At 44.1% G+C, this 16,534-nt stretch overlaps 1 protein-coding gene across 2 annotated transcripts; it reads left to right on the top strand.

Annotated features, from left to right (window-relative positions):
* The first annotated feature begins 1,471 nt into the window (after window positions 1-1,471).
* On the top strand, window positions 1,472-6,813 carry LOC146667279 (uncharacterized). Of its 2 annotated transcripts, none has more exons than XM_085408951.1 (2): window positions 1,472-1,809; window positions 4,314-6,813. In XM_085408951.1, the coding sequence occupies exon 2, from the start codon at window positions 4,689-4,691 to the stop codon at window positions 6,369-6,371; it is 1,683 nt and encodes a 560-aa protein (XP_085265077.1). In that variant the 5' UTR covers window positions 1,472-1,809; window positions 4,314-4,688; the 3' UTR covers window positions 6,372-6,813. The 2 variants fall into 2 exon arrangements, with proteins under 2 accessions (XP_085265077.1, XP_085265076.1); XM_085408950.1 differs by having other exon boundaries at window positions 4,304-6,813.
* Window positions 6,814-16,534: the final 9,721 nt, after the last annotated feature.

Below are 16,534 nucleotides of genomic sequence, written 5' to 3'. Positions count from 1 at the left end.
CACTGGTGGAAGCAGCCACGGTTGTAGCCACAGCTGCCCTGGGGCAGACTGACAGAAGCGAGGCTGCCATATCGCGCCATCGGCCCCTCTGGCCAACACCAGTAGGCGGTAGGGTAGATTTATTATATTACACTATATTATCCAATATTATATTACATTATATTATATTATGTTATATTATATCCCCTTACACATTAGAGCCACAACAGCACCCACTAGAACATGGGAACAGGTAAAAGTGAAATATAAGAATATTCTACAGAATGGTAATATTTATCACTTATATTGCTTTTAGTCTCTTGGAAAGAGACCCTGAAATAATCTGTTTGTTTGTTCATAACAGCAACCAAGAAAAGGGCACAGCAAAAAAAGACAGGTGGTGGTCCTGCACCCCCTCGTCAACAAGTTGGTTAAGTAAATAATACCCTCACGGGAAAATCGATATCTCTCTATGAGCACACTGTCGCGCTGAGCTAAAGGATCCTGTCTATCCCGCAATATACGCTGAATTCTGAGGACTCTCCTTATCAATCTTGCACCTTCCACAATGGGTGGCTCGCGTATACGGACAGGACATGGCTGCGACAGGCTTCCCAAATCCACCTTCGCTTTTATAGCCGTGGTCTCTCATCTTGATTACACGAAGTAATTTACTATTACTACTCTGAAATATGACTTACATCTATAATAATCACATACATGTAATAGAATGTTAATAGTACATTTCCCTTTTTTAGGAAATGACCTGTATGTATCTGTGTGACATCAATAAATGGATCAGGTGCTGCATTATCTTTAGTTACATTGATGTTATTTATTTATGGTGAAACAGTGGTGGAATATCGCTGTTGCTTTCGTATAAATGAAGCGGACATACCTGCGTGGCCGCGATCTAATCCTGTTTACATAAAGTAAACCTGCTCCCGAGCAGGTTTACGCTTACAGCTCTGTTGCTATGGCAGCAAGTCCCGGATGAGCTTCGGGGAACCGAACAATCCAAGATCACGCGAAATCGTCAACAATCTAATCCAGCTAACTTACTTAGCGAGGTACGAAGAACGGGCCCCTGTTCATTCTAATTCCGTTGTTTTCATTCAAATTCTATTCATTTCTGTTAAGAGAATTTTTATTTTAGTTAAATCATTAAAGTATAATCAAGTAGAAACAAGTATGCCTTATAATCAAGTGTTTATATATTTTCACACGGTAAAGCTTACTGTTGAAAAGAACACAATGTATTCCTTGCTTAAGTGTGTGAGATGTTTGACAAAGACAGGACATATACATGCATTCTTTACTTCAGTGTCTGCGATGTCAGATAAGCATGAATACTGCTGTGTCGTTGTTTTTCAGTTTGTGTGCAGAAGTTAGATAGCTAAGACAATGCCTGAGCTCTCCCCTCTTCAGTTGAAAGAGGAAGTATTATGTAACCCATTTTGCCTTATAAATAAAGCGAGTAAACGGTGCTCGGTGTGTTAGTCTGCTCAGAGACTCTCACCCGTGCGCACGTCTTTGAAACTCTGAGTCGGTCTGCCAGTGTCTCATTTCTCTCTTACTGTGTTTGAACAAATTGTCAACCCTTGACATTTAATTGGTCCTTCGAGCCGGAGAACTGACTGTTATTTTAACGTCTAGTTTTCCACAGACGGTCTCCATCGGATCCTGACGTCGTGACGCCTGCGCTGGAAGAAATCTGATCAGTAAAACGAAAAACCCGGGAACGTGAATTCGATCTCCGGTCAGCGTTCGGCCTTCACGGCTCCAGGACCCGATGAGCACCGGATCTTAAAACGCAGCGCCACAGTAGAGGTGAATATGACACGCATTCCACCAAGCGCTAAAATACGTTGATATTGAGATTTTCCTTTGAGTAGTGTGTAAACCTAGGTACGCCGACAGATCTCAGTGTCCATGCGGGACTAAGAAGACGACAGGCAAGAGCGAAATTCTAGAAAAATCGCTATTAAAAGTTCCGGTCGCTCTGGGAGTGGCTGCAACGGAACAGGTTTCCGGTCACTCAAGAAGAGTGGCTGAAGGTGAAGGTGTTACACAAATAAATAGGCCTACGGAAAATCTCAATAAAAATCATAGAAACGCGCTTTGTTTGTGAGGAGTGAGTTGTTTTTACGACCCAATACGCGGTCGAACCACTTCTCAAACTGTTTTCCTGTGTACACTCACGTATTGGTAAAGGTGGAAAAAAGGGTTGTGCTTCATCACGTAAAATTGATAACCGCTCTCTCAATTAGTGGGAGAGTAGAAGGCTGTTATCGAAAACCCATTCTCACTTTTTCATGCCAAAGAAGGTGTCACAGTTCTGACGTAATTAGTTCAAAATGGGTAACTCTAAAACTAAAGTAAAATTAACAGCAGATGAAGGATGGTTGGAAAAAAACTGTCCAAATGCAGGAAGAGTCAGTGCAAATAGGTGGAGAAATCCACATAAAATTTATTGCCCAGCCTGGCAAGGCAAATGCAATCAAGAATCAATAACTGCTTTAAAGGCTGCTTTACAAAAAGAATTATTTGAGGAAAAGAGCCAAAAGAAAAAAGCAAAACGCTTAGCAGAATGGCACCTTTTCAAGGCGTGGATGGTAGAAAACGATAAACGCATTGCTAAACGTGCCCAAAAGCAGGAAACTAAAGATAAACAGAAAACTGCAGGAGAAGAAAAACCGTACCCCCCTCCTTATGCTCTTCAGCCTGCACAGCCTGCAGCAGCTGCACCTAACCTTACGTCAGCACTTCCTGTAAGCTCTCCTCACAAACCTTTTGTTTCAAATCCCTATATGGAGGCCAGACAACAATTAAAAAATGCCTTCCTAAATGGTCTACTGCCTAAGATAAAAGCACATGTAGACAAACACTGGGTCACTCAAAATACAGGAACCTTGCCTGAAGCCCTACAATATGCTGAGCATGCAGTCAAAATTCAAAAACAAAAAGAAAAAACAGAAGGAGTTTTCATGATTGATCCAGAGACAGGCTTTATAGCCTTCTCAGGACAGCAACACACGGCAGGTTTTAAGCAAAGTAGGGGAAAGCAAAAAGCAGGACAAAGAAGAGATAGAAGAGATATGAGATGTTATAACTGTGGTAAAATCGGGCACTTTGCTCGAAACTGTAGAAATGTAAGCCAAGAACAGGAAGGTGGAGATGACAGGCGCAGACGCCGTGATGAATGACTAGCACAAGAAAAGGGAAGTGAAACAAGTGAAGGGGAAGTTTACAACATTGAACAACTGCTGCTAGGCTCAGAAGCAAAGCCCACCGTTATAGTGCACGTTAACGGGGTCCCAATAAAATTCCTTTGCGACACAGGTGCTTGTAAAACTGTCCTAACAGTAGAAGTCCCAAATTTAACCTCTTCAAAAGATACCTTTAGAAATACTAGCAGATGCACAGAAAACAGCATCGCTGAGTGAACAAAAATCTTGGGTGAAAGATGGAGCAGAATTAAAAGACAACCTTATGATGTGTAATGGCAAACCAGTGCTTCCAAAATCTTTGCATAGAACTGCTGCTTTAGTGACACATGGAAAAACTCATGTGTCATCAGGAGGGATGATTAATATTCTTAATAAACAATTCTATACAAAAAATTTTGAAAGTTCAGCACAAGAGTTTATCAGAACATGTATGATTTGCCAAAGACACAACGCACAGGGAAATCTACGTCCAAAGCGAGGGCATTTCCCTATACCACCGCATCCATTTCACACTGTCCACATGGATTTCATAGAATTAAATGAATCACAATCCTCCAAATATGCACTTGTGATAATTGATGTATTTTCCAAGTGGCCAGAAATATACCCAGTGAAAAAAGCAGATGCAATATCAGTAGCAAAATGTCTATGTAATCATTTTATTCCAACGTACGGTATTCCATCTCTGATAAGATCAGACAATGGCACACATTTTGTAAATGAAGTAATAAGTAAAGTTTCTGAAGCTTTAGGCTTCAGCATAAAACATCACTGTTCTTATCATCCACAAAGTGCAGGATTAGTCGAGAGAACTAACGGCACAATTAAACAAAGGTTGAGGAAATGTATGGAAGAGACTAAAAAACCTTGGCCTGAATGTCTAAGCTTGGTTAAATTATGGATGAGAATAACTCAAGGAACAGGTGGTCTAACGCCATTTGAAATCGTACATGGCAGACATTTTCCACTCCCCATAATGAGTGAGCCAATTAATAAATCTATTGCAGAAACAACAATGGCAGAATGGATGACAAAACTATTTGAGAATAAAGAAGTGAGATTAAGCAATCAACTGCCGAGTGACTTTTCTTCAGTTTCTTGCAGGTTGAACCCCGGTGATTGGATTCTGATTAAAGTCCTCCAGCGGAAAAACTGGAGTGCTCCAAAGTGGGAAGGTCCCTTCCAGGTGCTACTTACCACACCCACAGCGTGTAAGATAGCCGAACGAGTTTCGTGGATTCATCAATCCCACGTGAAGAAAGTGTTTGCACCACAATAAGACGCCGGTTCCCCTGACTCTTACGTGAACCCCTGCTGGAGGACAGGGCTGAACGGGTTTCCCGCCCTGTGCTTCCTCGGCAGTGCTACTCACGTGGGAGCTCGGGTGTGCCTGGTCGCCCTGAAGATCAGACTGACCTATCCCACCGAAGAGCAGAACCAATAATAACACCAGGGACGCCTGAATAAAATCTCAACAAGATGACTGAGGAAAACAACCTGATAAATCCAGAAGAAGAACCAGCTTCAGAATCAATGCTAGCACCAGTTCCAGCCCCAAAGCTGTTGTGCTTGGGCGCTTGTGACATCAAACGAAAACTACTCATGTGCTACATATTCTGTCTAATGGCTATCCTCCTGATGACGACACTCTTTTGGTTGATGCCCAGTGGAACCCACAAGACAGTACCAATTATTCTCCGACCTAAGAGGTGGACCCACGACAACTCGCACCTGAAGGAGATAGACAAAGAACACAACCACCCGTGGCTGAACAATGCATGGTACCGGTATGTCCATGACAGAGTGCACAGAGAAGACAATGCCGCAAACTGCTATGTCTGCTCACATATGCCCACGACAGCACTCCATGCCACAGTGTATGGAAAACCCCCAACCAAGGCTGAAGCACTCTGCATATATGACAAAGCCATTACCGGGACCTGCTCAACACCAGGAAAACCTGTGATGGTGATAGGTGGATCCATAAAGGACCAAAACAGCAACACATGCCACAACACTACACAATATATAGTCCCACAGAGTGTAAAGTCTTTAATCTACAACATAACAAACTGCACCCACCAGTACCCAAATATAAACTACACCTGCAATGAAGCCTACTGGGTGCATATAAACGTCAGCCATAGAAAACTGAAATCATTCTCAGTTGTTTTGCCACCTGACATACAACACCCAGTGTGCTTTAACTTCACAGGAGCAACCGGACAAACAGGTACGCCCCAGGGTCTGAAGAAATTAGGACAAAACCGAAACTGCTCCATGATCCTGGCGGCACCAGATTGGGATGGCATCGGCTCATCGACAGGTACATACTGGGTACAGGGCGCAGCTTGGGCGTGTGGCCTGAAAGTCTATTTCATGCTGCCACCAAACAGCACCGGACTCTGTGCCCCTGTTCTGGTATCTGACCACACCTTTAAGATGTCAGTGAACAGCAACACCAGAGCTAAACGTAGCACAGGCCTCAAGCCCCATGATCCATATCTTGGTTCTGATGTACCAGATGACTTCAAACTCTGGACCAAGAGCCAGAAGGTAATACACGCTTTGTTTCCATGGATAGGAGTAGGGAAACACGCACTACGGATAGAAACCCTGGACTATCGTTTTGGATTATTTTTAAATGCTTCAACCCGCATTAATCAAGGACAGAATGAAGAAATTGATGCAATTCGCATCACTGTCATGCAGCACCGAGTGGCTTTAGACATCATTCTCGCAGAGAAAGGTGGTCTCTGCGTATTGTTTAACACTACATGTTGTACCTACATACCTGATAACATCCATTCATTAAACATGACAAATGCTTTGAATGTTTTGAAACAACTGAGAGACGCTCAGCAGCAGGACTACGTTACCGATACTCAAGGTTGGTGGGACTGGCTGCTGAGCGGCTCTTGGAAATCTCTACTGATTAAAGGCCTGTTGGCCCTTTTCAGTGTGATGTTACTATTTTGCCTTTTCATTGCTTGTATTATCCCATGTCTGAGAAGCATAATGACAAACATGTTCAAGCGTATGTTAGGAAACCATGTCTTGGCTCAGTCAGTTATGGAGGATCCCTATCGTCAGTATGGTATGCTGAGTGTGGGAGAGAGAGAAGAAAATCTCTATGACAATCTTGACAAGCTTGTTGTTTAATTATTTCACTGAATGACGTGCAAGTTGAAAATGTGACTAACAAGTGACTATGCATTGAGTAAAACATGTGAAATATATTAACATCAGGAGGGAATGTTAAGAGAATTTTTATTTTAGTTAAATCATTAAAGTATAATCAAGTAGAAACAAGTATGCCTTATAATCAAGTGTTTATATATTTTCACACGGTAAAGCTTACTGTTGAAAAGAACACAATGTATTCCTTGCTTAAGTGTGTGAGATGTTTGACAAAGACAGGACATATACATGCATTCTTTACTTCAGTGTCTGCGATGTCAGATAAGCATGAATACTGCTGTGTCGTTGTTTTTCAGTTTGTGTGCAGAAGTTAGATAGCTAAGACAATGCCTGAGCTCTCCCCTCTTCAGTTGAAAGAGGAAGTATTATGTAACCCATTTTGCCTTATAAATAAAGCGAGTAAACGGTGCTCGGTGTGTTAGTCTGCTCAGAGACTCTCACCCGTGCGCACGTCTTTGAAACTCTGAGTCGGTCTGCCAGTGTCTCATTTCTCTCTTACTGTGTTTGAACAAATTGTCAACCCTTGACAATTTCATTCTGATTCCATTCTTTTCATTGAAATTCCGTTGTTTTTATTCAAATACTTTTGTTTTCATTCTTATTCTACTCTTTTTATTCAAATTCCATTGTTTGTTCTCAAATTCCGTTGTTTTCATTCAAATGCTGTTGTTTTCATTCTAATTCTACTCTTTTTTTTTTTTCAAATTCTAATGTTTGTTTTAGAATTCTGTTTTCATTCAGATTCCATTGTTTTCATTGAAATTCTGTTGTCTTCATTCACATTCTGTTGTTTTCATTCAAATTCCATTGTTTTGATTCAAATTCTGTTGTCTTCATTCACATTCCATTGTTTTCATTCAAATTCTGTTGTCTTCATTCACATTCCGTTGTTTTCATTCAAATTCTGTTGTTTTCATTCAAATTCCATCGTTTTCATTGAAATTCTGTTGTCTTCATTCACATTCCGTTGTTTTCATTCAAATTCTGTTGTTTTCATTCAAATTCCATTGTTTTCATTGAAATTCTGTTGTCTTCATTCACATTCCGTTGTTTTCATTCAAATTCTGTTGTTTTCATTCAAATTCTGTTGTTTTCATTCAAATTCCATATTCCAAGTTGGACAGTTCGGGGTTACTCAACCCTGAGTATCGTTTTTCACTCTGAGTTTTCTAAACCGGCTTCCTGAAATTGGGCCCTGCTCTCCATCGCGGTGATTACATGAAGATCTACTTAACCCGGCGCTGACGGATGCTCCACGCCAGTCCGTTAGTCACCCCACAGTGGTTTCGACTCGGCGTCTGCCACCTGCCTGTCCTCCGGCTCAACTGGATCACTCGGTGCATCATCTGGCCCATTCGCTATCCCCACGGACTTCCTGCTCACGGACACGGAGGATGTCTGGTCATTTGTTCTGACACAAGCTGTTGGGGAATTATATAATATTTTTAACCAGTTTATGAAAGAGGATCCAAAACCAAATTTGTGTAAAGTTGCAAATAGAAATTTCCAGTTAACTCTGTCAAATGCTTTTTCTGTATCTAAAGAAAATATTGTAGTTTCAATGTTTTTACTGTATGAGTAGTCTATTAAATTAACTAATCTACGTGTATTTGTTGATGAGTGCCTACCTTTTATGAAACCAGTTTGGTCAGGATGAATTAAGAGGGGGGTTATTTTCTCCAGTCTCTTCGAGAGAGCTTTGGAGATTATTTTAAGGTCTACATTTATAAGGGATATTGGACGATAGCTTGAGGGATATACAGGGTCTTTGCTTGGTTTTAGCAGGAGATTAATGTTTGCAGAATTCATATTTGATGGAAGTCTGCCCTTTTCTTTAATTTCCAACAACGTTCTGTAGAAAACTGGTGCTAGAATCATCCAGAATTCTTTGTAGAATTCTGCAGGAAAGCCGTCTGGACCTGGAGCCTTATTATTGGGCATACTTATCAGGGCTTCCTGGAGTTCACCTGATGTCAGTGGTGAATCCAGTGCCATTGCTTGAGAGTCTAATAATTTTGGGAGAGTTATGTTGTCTAAAAACTGATCAATTTCCTTTTTAGATGGGTTTATTTGTGGTGAATACAATGTTTTATAGAAATCCCTGAAAATGTTGTTTATTTGTATCGGATCATATATTGTGTTCCCAGATTAATCTTGAACAGCACATATAGTTGTTTTTTCTTTATTTATTTTTAGCTGGTTTGCTAGAAATTGACCTGATTTATTACCATGTGTTATGGCCCTGTCCATAATCTGTTTTGGTGGCTGTTGTTGTCTGTTCCTTTAAGTCTTTGCAGGTCCCGGAGTGGATGAGCTGACGGCTGCTGATTGGTCCCCTGGCCATGTGATCTTCATTCAAATCCCTCACCAGCAGTTGTCCCGGGGCAGCCACTGACAGCAGCAGCAGACCTGACCCTGGCCTCCAAAACCTGAGACTTTTGTGCCTGTGACTTTGTGCGACTTTTTTGGAGTTTTGTATATAGTGTGTACATTAGTTTTCATTGTAAATAGCACTGCAACAGAAGGGGTGAGCTGCCTTATTGTTTTTCCTTGCACTGTTTTCTCCTGTTTATTTCAGTTAGGGAGTTAGGTGTAGCGCTTGTCTTTTGTTTGATATTTGATTTCACATAGGGTTGTAGATAACACCTCCTCCTGACTTAGCTTGTTTTGTTTGTTATTTTGGCCTTTGTTCACCCCGGAGCTTCATTTTTGCAGTGCAGAAAAATAAATCACGATTCACTAAGAAATTGGTTTCCCTTTGTGTATGGTTTTGGGGACCAGGGCGGGGCAATTCTTTCAAACTTGTGTTGCGTTCCTGTACCCCTAGACTGGGGCGTAACACCATGTTCATAATTTTTAGGCGTAGTCTTTGTACTAAGAATTTTGTTTTTTTTATCTATTATCTCATTTAATTCTAGTTTTGCTTCGCGTATTTTGTTCAATGTTTCCTGATCTTGGTGGGACGCGTAGGCTTCTTCTAGTGATTTGATGGTTTTTTCTAATTCCTGAATATTTTTGTTTTCTTTTTTCTTTTTATGTGATGAGAATTATTTTACCTCTCATCACAGCTTTCCCTGCTTCCCATAGAACAGAAGCTGATGTTTCGGGAGTGTCATTATAGTCCAAATATGAAGTCCACTCTTTTTTAAAATATTTAATAAAGTCTTCATCTTTAAGTAGTGATATATTAAATCTCCAGTTTTTTCTTGGCGTAGTATTATTCTTGTGCATTAGTGTTAAAGATACAGGAGCATGATCGCTGACAGCTATAGGGTGAATCTCAGTGTCTGAAATGTCACTCAGCAGTGAGCTGCTGACCAATAAATAATCCAGACGAGAGTAAGAGTGATGAACATGTGAGAAAAAAGTATATTCCTTACTGGTGGGGTGAAGGGAGCGCCATGCATCGCGAAGACCAAAGTCGCTCATATACTGTTTGATTATATTTGTGGATTGCCAATTACGCTGAGTTCCTGCTGTATTGAGCCTATCCATGTCTTCATTTAGTCCAAGGTTGAGGTCGCCTCCAAGAACAAGTGTGCCATCTAAGTGTTCAGAGAGTGCACTGAAAAAACCGTGAAAGAATGAGGGATCATCAACATTTGGACCATATACACTTGCAATACATAGCTTTTTATCAAGTATAGATAGTTTAATGATTAAGAATCTGCCCTCTGGATCTATAACTGTATCGAGTACCATGAAATTAATATTTTTATGTATTAAAATTGCTACTCCCCTTTGTCTAGAATTATAACAAGCTGAGAACACATTAGGAAACTCAGGTGTTTTAAGTTCATTCGAACCTCTAAGAGGTCTGTGGATCTCTTGTAAAAGGACAACATCTGCCTGTAGTTTTTTGAGTTGGTTAAATATTTTTAACCTCTTTTCTCTGGAGCCAGCTCCATTTATATTCCATGTAACAAACCTTAGTGCACCCATAGATGTTTGTGTATAACTAGGGATGTATGCTGTGTGCGTCGCTTAGCCAGGTGGAGAGAATACATCACTTGTTCATAAATAAAGAGAAGGAGAGAGAGAAAAAATGTGTGGTGAGATGCTCCCTGAGTCTGACTATGTGTTTGCATATTTACTAATATGAGTAGGCTTGGCTTAAGTGTGTGTATCCTATAGGTCTGTGTGCGCTGTCTGACTGATGTAAATGTGCTGCCGTTGAGCGCATGACTGTGCGTGATCATGCTGTGCCTATGTGTCGAAATAAAGGATGTTGTTTGTGGATGAGTGTGGAAGCAGGTGATCAAAGTAGTGAAAGAAATAAAGAAAGAAACCAAGGACAAGGGTGAGCAGCATAAAAACAAGAGGCGGAAAAAGAGAGAAAAACGAGAAGAAAAAAAAAACCCGGAAAAAAAACCACTGACGGTGTTAATTCTGCTATGATATCACACTTAAGATGCGATTTGATACTAGTAAGTTAAACAGATGTTAATGCAAGTTAGTGTGAGTGGATGGGGAAAGGGTGCAGCGGATTCTTATCTGGTGTGTAGTTAAGATAAGATAAGATAAGATAAGATAAGATAAGATAACCTTTATTAGTCCCACACGTGGGAAATTTGTTTTGTCACAGCAGGAGTGGACAGTGCAAAAGTTATGAGGCAAAAATTAGAATACAATAAGAATAAATACAGTACACAACTGTACAGAATAGAATAAAATAAAATACTATATACAGTAGAATAAAATAAAATAAATATACAATAAGATAAAAATAGAATACAAATACAAATACTATATACAACTAAGTAAAAATACAACGATGACAGAAAGGATTATTGCACTTAGTATTATTGCATATGTATGGATGTGTGTGCTTGATCAGTTAAAGTCTTTATTATGGAGTCTGACAGCAGTGGGGAAGAAAGACCTGCGAAATCTCTCCGTCCCTCACCGTGGGTGCCGCAGTCTCCCACTGAAGGAGCTGCTCAGTGCTGTCACAGTCTGCTGCATGGGGTGGGAGATGTTGTTCATCAGGGATGACAGCTTAGCCGCCGTTCTCCTGTCACTCACCACCTCCACTGGGTCCAGAGGGCATCCTAGAACAGAGCTGGCCCTTCGGATCACCCTGTTCAGTCTCTTCCTGTCCCCAGCAGAGATGCTGCCGCCCCAGCAGACCACGCCATAAAAGATAGCAGAAGCCACAACAGAGTCATAGAAGGTCTTCAGGAGTGGGCCCTCCACTCCAAACGACCTGAGTCTCCGCAGCAGGTACAGCCTGCTCTGCCCTTTCTTGTAGAGGGCGTCTGAGTTATGAGTCCAGTCCAGTCTATTGTTCAGATGAACACCAAGGTACCTGTAGCTGTCCACAGCCTCAATGTCCATACCTTGGATGTTCAGTGGTTGCAGTGGAGAATGCTTGTGCCTGCGGAAGTCTACCACCAGTTCCTTGGTTTTACTGGCGTTGATCTGGAGGTAGTTCAGCTGGCACCAGTCCACAAAGTCTTGGGTCAGACCTCTGTACTCCTTGTCGTCCCCATCAGTGATGAGGCCGACTATTGCAGAGTCATCAGAGAACTTCTGCAGGAAGCACTGGGTGGAATTGTGGGAGAAGTCTGCAGTGTAGATGGTGAAGAGGAACGGAGCCAGAACCGTTCCCTGTGGGGCCCCCGTACTGCAGACGACCCTGTCCGACACACAGCCCTGAGTCCTCACATACTGTGGTCGGTCGGTGAGGTAGTCCAGGATCCAGGTAGTGAGGTGATGGTCCACTCCAGAGTTCACCAGCTTGTCCTTTAGAACCGAGGGAAGAATAGTGTTGAAGGCACTGGAGAAATCAAAGAACATGATTCTCACAGTGCTTCCAGCGGTCTCCAGGTGAGCGAGGGAACGATGTAGGAGGTGAATGACGGCATCATCCGCTCCAATGCCAGGCTGGTAGGCAAACTGAAGTGGGTCCAGTGATGAGCTTATTAGGCGCCGAAGCTGAGCCAGGACCAACCGCTCCAGGGTCTTCATCAGGTGGGATGTCAGAGCCACCGGCCTGTAGCTGTTGAGGTCCTTGGGGCGTGAAGTCTTTGGCACTGGTACAACACAGGAGGTTTTCCAGAGCTGTGGGACTCTTCCCAACCTCAGGCTCAGGTTGAAGAGGTGCTCCATCACCCCACACAGTTGGTCCGCGCAGGACCTGACGACCCTCGAGCTGATGCCATCTGGACCCGCTGCCTTCTTGCCATTAATCCTCCTCAGTTCCCTCCTAACCTGGGTGGTTGAGAGAGACAGGCTGGAGCCTTGTGTTGAGTGTGTATTGGATGCTTCAGTTGGGGGTGGGGGGGAGTGAGCAGGGTGAATAGAGGAGGTGTGAAGTGTCTAAGGTGGAACAGCAGCAGTGGGGGTGGGTGAGTCTGCAGCCGATGTTGCAGACTGCCTCATGGCTGAATCAAATCTGTTGAAGAAATGATTCAGTTCATTTGCCCACCTCACATCCCTCCCAGGCAGAGAGTTCTGCTGTTTGTGGCCTGAGATGGTTCTGAGGCCTCTCCAGACTTCGCCAACGTTGTTTTGTTGAAGCTGGTTCTCGATCTTCTGCCTGTAGCTGTCCTTCCCATTCCTTATCAGTCCCCTCAGCTCTCTCTGCACCCTTTTCAACTCCTCTTTGTCTCTGGATTTGAAGGCCCTCCTCTTCTGCTTGAGGACGGTTTTAATTTCTGGGGTAATCCAGAATGTGTTTGTTGGGCAGCTGTCACTACAGATAAGAATATAGCCCATATGGTTTTCACAGCCCTATGCATAGCCAAGAAAACAATCCTCATGAACTGGAAAAATAAAAATAATCTTAATTTTAACCAATATAGAAATTATCTAATAGATTACATTAGTCTTGATACAGCCTCTGCCACCACATCAGATCAATTGCTCTGGGCTCCTTTGATCAGCACCATCACCTAGTGAGGGTGTCATAGTTTGGTCCCACCTTCGCTGTTGTGTGGGGGTAGGGACAGGCTTACGGCATCGGGGGATTCCCCAGGAGCATTTTCCTTGGAGGGCTCAACCCGGGGTTGCGGTCATGGCCTATTAAGGGCTCTGTTGGCTCTTAGGTGATGGTTTCCTCGTGGCTGCGTGCAGCGGGGCTAGGGGAGGGTCTGTGCTGACGGACGTGGGTTACTGACCTGGTAGCCTGGCTGCCCCTGGGTGGGTGCAGGTCGGGTGTGGGGTTCTTGGGGTGCTCTGTCTCCTGGCTGGGGCCCTAGCTGGGCCTTGGGGTCTTGGGTCCTGGTTGGTGTGTCACCGGGGTTGTGGGTGGGTGGGTGTATGGGGGCTCAGCCCTGGCGCAGGGTGCTGCCAGTGCATTGAGCCACCTGAGGGGCTCTTCAACTGGTGGGATCAACTCACAGAGGGGCCACTTGCCCCTTCCTTCCCTCCCCATCCCCAGCTGTCTCCCTCTCTCTCCACCACAATCACCCATGCATGCAGCACCTTGGGGTGAAGGTGTGTCACCAGGGTGCAGGGGAGACATCCCCCACCCCCCAATTCCCCTTCTGGCTGCCTGTGCCTCAATTTTATCCCACAACTTAGACATTCACATTACTCACACTCTCATAACACATAGTCCTATATGTATGTGTTATGAGAGTGTGAGTAATGTGAATGTCTAAGTTGGGGGTGGGCACGCTACACGGCATCCAGATGACCATCAGGGTGTACAACTTCACCCCTGGCGTCGTTGCCTAACTCTCAATTTTAAATACACGTACACATTGGGGGCTATTGGGAGGGGCTATGCGCTTACCTGCTACTCTCTGGCAGGTAGCTCCATGCCCTCCTGGGTTTTAAATACACCTTAGAACACACATGCATCAACACTACATATGAGCAGGTGGAAGGAGGTTTGGAGTCTTCACACACCCCCGTTCTCTGCAGCCTGTTGGGGCGGGGGGGCTAGGAGGAGGAGTTGGCTGTCCGATTGGGGTCTGGAATGTGGGGCCTCCCTGCTGCTGCGGGCGGTCTGCTTCTCTCCACCCCAGGGAAGAGAGTAACACTACCTGTGCATCAGGTCAGTTTGACAGTCTAAGAGTTGACCTAAAAGATGCGATTAGCCAGGTGGAGGCACTAAAAACAGGTCAAATAAAACAGGATCAGTTTGATTCAATGCTCGCTGCTGTGGAAGGCAGAGAGGAACCTCTAAGTGAGTTTGTGCATACGTGGGATCATTGCGCGCTTGTCTCAAAGAGCTCAAGGAAACGAGGAGAGTAGCTATGGTTGTGCTGGCTACCACCCTAGATGGAAGAAGGAGATCTGGGTGTAGCTGATAGGTTTGTAGCTTGAACCTATTCGCTGGAACGTTGAAGACAATATAATTACACAGCAAGCAAGACACGAAGTAGGCAAGGTTCTTCATGTTTCTCGTGCATGGGAGAGAACCGGACAAACGCCGTTCCTTCGCTTGAACCCAGTTGCTCTCGTCCGTTCTCCCGTAACACTGCTCTTTTATTGAGGTTACATGAATATGCATAGGTTCATTAACATATGACGTCTACATACACACAAAGAGTACCTTGCCTTTGTGTGTGTGTGTGTGTGTGTGTGTGTGTGTGTGTGTGTGTGTGTGTGTGTGTGTGTGTGTGTGTGTGTGTGTGTGTGTGTGTGAGGTCAAGATGTGACCCTGTGAAGACCCTCCCCAAAGCTGGTGCCAGGAGTCCAGCAGGTCCATCTGAACAAAAGGCTCTTATACTTAAACAGATATACGTGTGTTTGCTATGCCATATATCAGCAAGAGAAGATACGACCTCTCCTAGGAGGTGTGTGATCTATGCCAGAACACTCTGTAGAGGAGTGAACGCACTCCCCTCTTCATGCTACACAGAGTTGTTACAGACCTCCTAGGATGAGACATTCTTTCAATCTACAAATGATTATATACTTCTAAGCATATATGAGTAAATATTTCTAAGCATAAATGACAATCAACAATACAAAAACCTAACAGTAGCGACCTTAGAAGCCGGCCTAGCAGTGAAGGTGAAGGCAGTGATGAAGGTGGCGCTGACGGTGGAGTGACGACCAGCAGTAGCAAGCCCAGTGGGCCCACTGCGACCAGTGGAGATGATGTGGGCAGTAGTAACCAGGTCATTGATGAAGGTGGCCCCGATGGAGCATGAGCTGCAAGTCCTTCCATTGCAACCCTTCAAGCGCCACCACAGGGACCACTATCCCAGGGACTTGTTAGTCCTGTGTTCAACCCTGGCCTCTCAAGCACGCCACAGCAGCTTTGAGGAATGCATGGTGTGAGACCCGATGGCGCTGGGGCAGGACAGAGCACGTCTACCAAGGATCACTCGGAACGAGGATCGCACTCACACCCCTGAGCCTACCAAAGTTCTTTGGGGACAGGAGGAGCTACTGGTGCTGGAAGAGTAACTGGGGGAGCCTCCAAGCGTTAGCGGAACCCACAGGTTCCCCAGAGTGCAGGCTATTCCACCTGATGGACAGTATTTCTGATCCAGTAAAATGTGAACTTAGGCTGTCATACTGCCGTACTGCGAGCGAGGTTTTCCGGGTTTTAGAGGATTGTTATGGTGACATATCACAGATAGCAGATGACATTGTACTTGAACTACAGGAGTTACCAGGCGTGCGCACCAACAAACCCAGAGAGGTTTTACAGTTGATCCAAGCTGTAGAGAGGGCGCTGTTGGACCTAATAGACCTAGGTTGTGAAGATGCCATAAAAAATCAGTTAGTGATCCGGTCACTTGAGAGTAAGCTACCGGACAGTATGAAAGAAAGGTCGCTTTTGTACCGATGTGATCCTGTCAACGATGTCAGTCAACAGAACCGGTTTGATAAGCTATGGCAGTTCTTGAAAGATCAGAAGACAGTTCTGGTGCAACTGGAGCAGTTGCAATCCATCAGACAGTCTAATGCTACCAGGGCAGCTTGAAACCAAAAGAGAGACCAGATCGGAGGATAGAGAGACGTTCGTTCACCAAGGCTATAGCGAGCAAGACGAGAGGTTAGCTGTCACAGAATCCTTGCTGTTTGTGTGGCGAAGAAGGTCATACAGGGCGTTTAAACCGCTGTAAGACGTTTAAAAAGGCCAACCCGTCAGAGCGGAGAGCTTACGTGAAAAAGACAGAAGTATGTCCCAGGTGTCTGGACTCCCATGGGAGGGA

This window comes from Rhamphochromis longiceps, linkage group LG6 (assembly GCF_057381845.1).
Source record: "Rhamphochromis longiceps isolate RC_006_pf linkage group LG6, R_longiceps_female_GT1.1, whole genome shotgun sequence".
Lineage (NCBI taxonomy): Eukaryota > Metazoa > Chordata > Actinopteri > Cichliformes > Cichlidae > Rhamphochromis > Rhamphochromis longiceps.
Note: the sequence above shows the minus strand (reverse complement) of the source record. Positions and strands in the feature narration are given on the sequence as shown.

Coding starts and splice junctions, on each gene's coding strand:
- LOC146667279 (XM_085408951.1), top strand. CDS start 4,689: ATGACTGAGGAAAACAACCTGATAAATCCAGAAGAAGAACCAGCTTCA.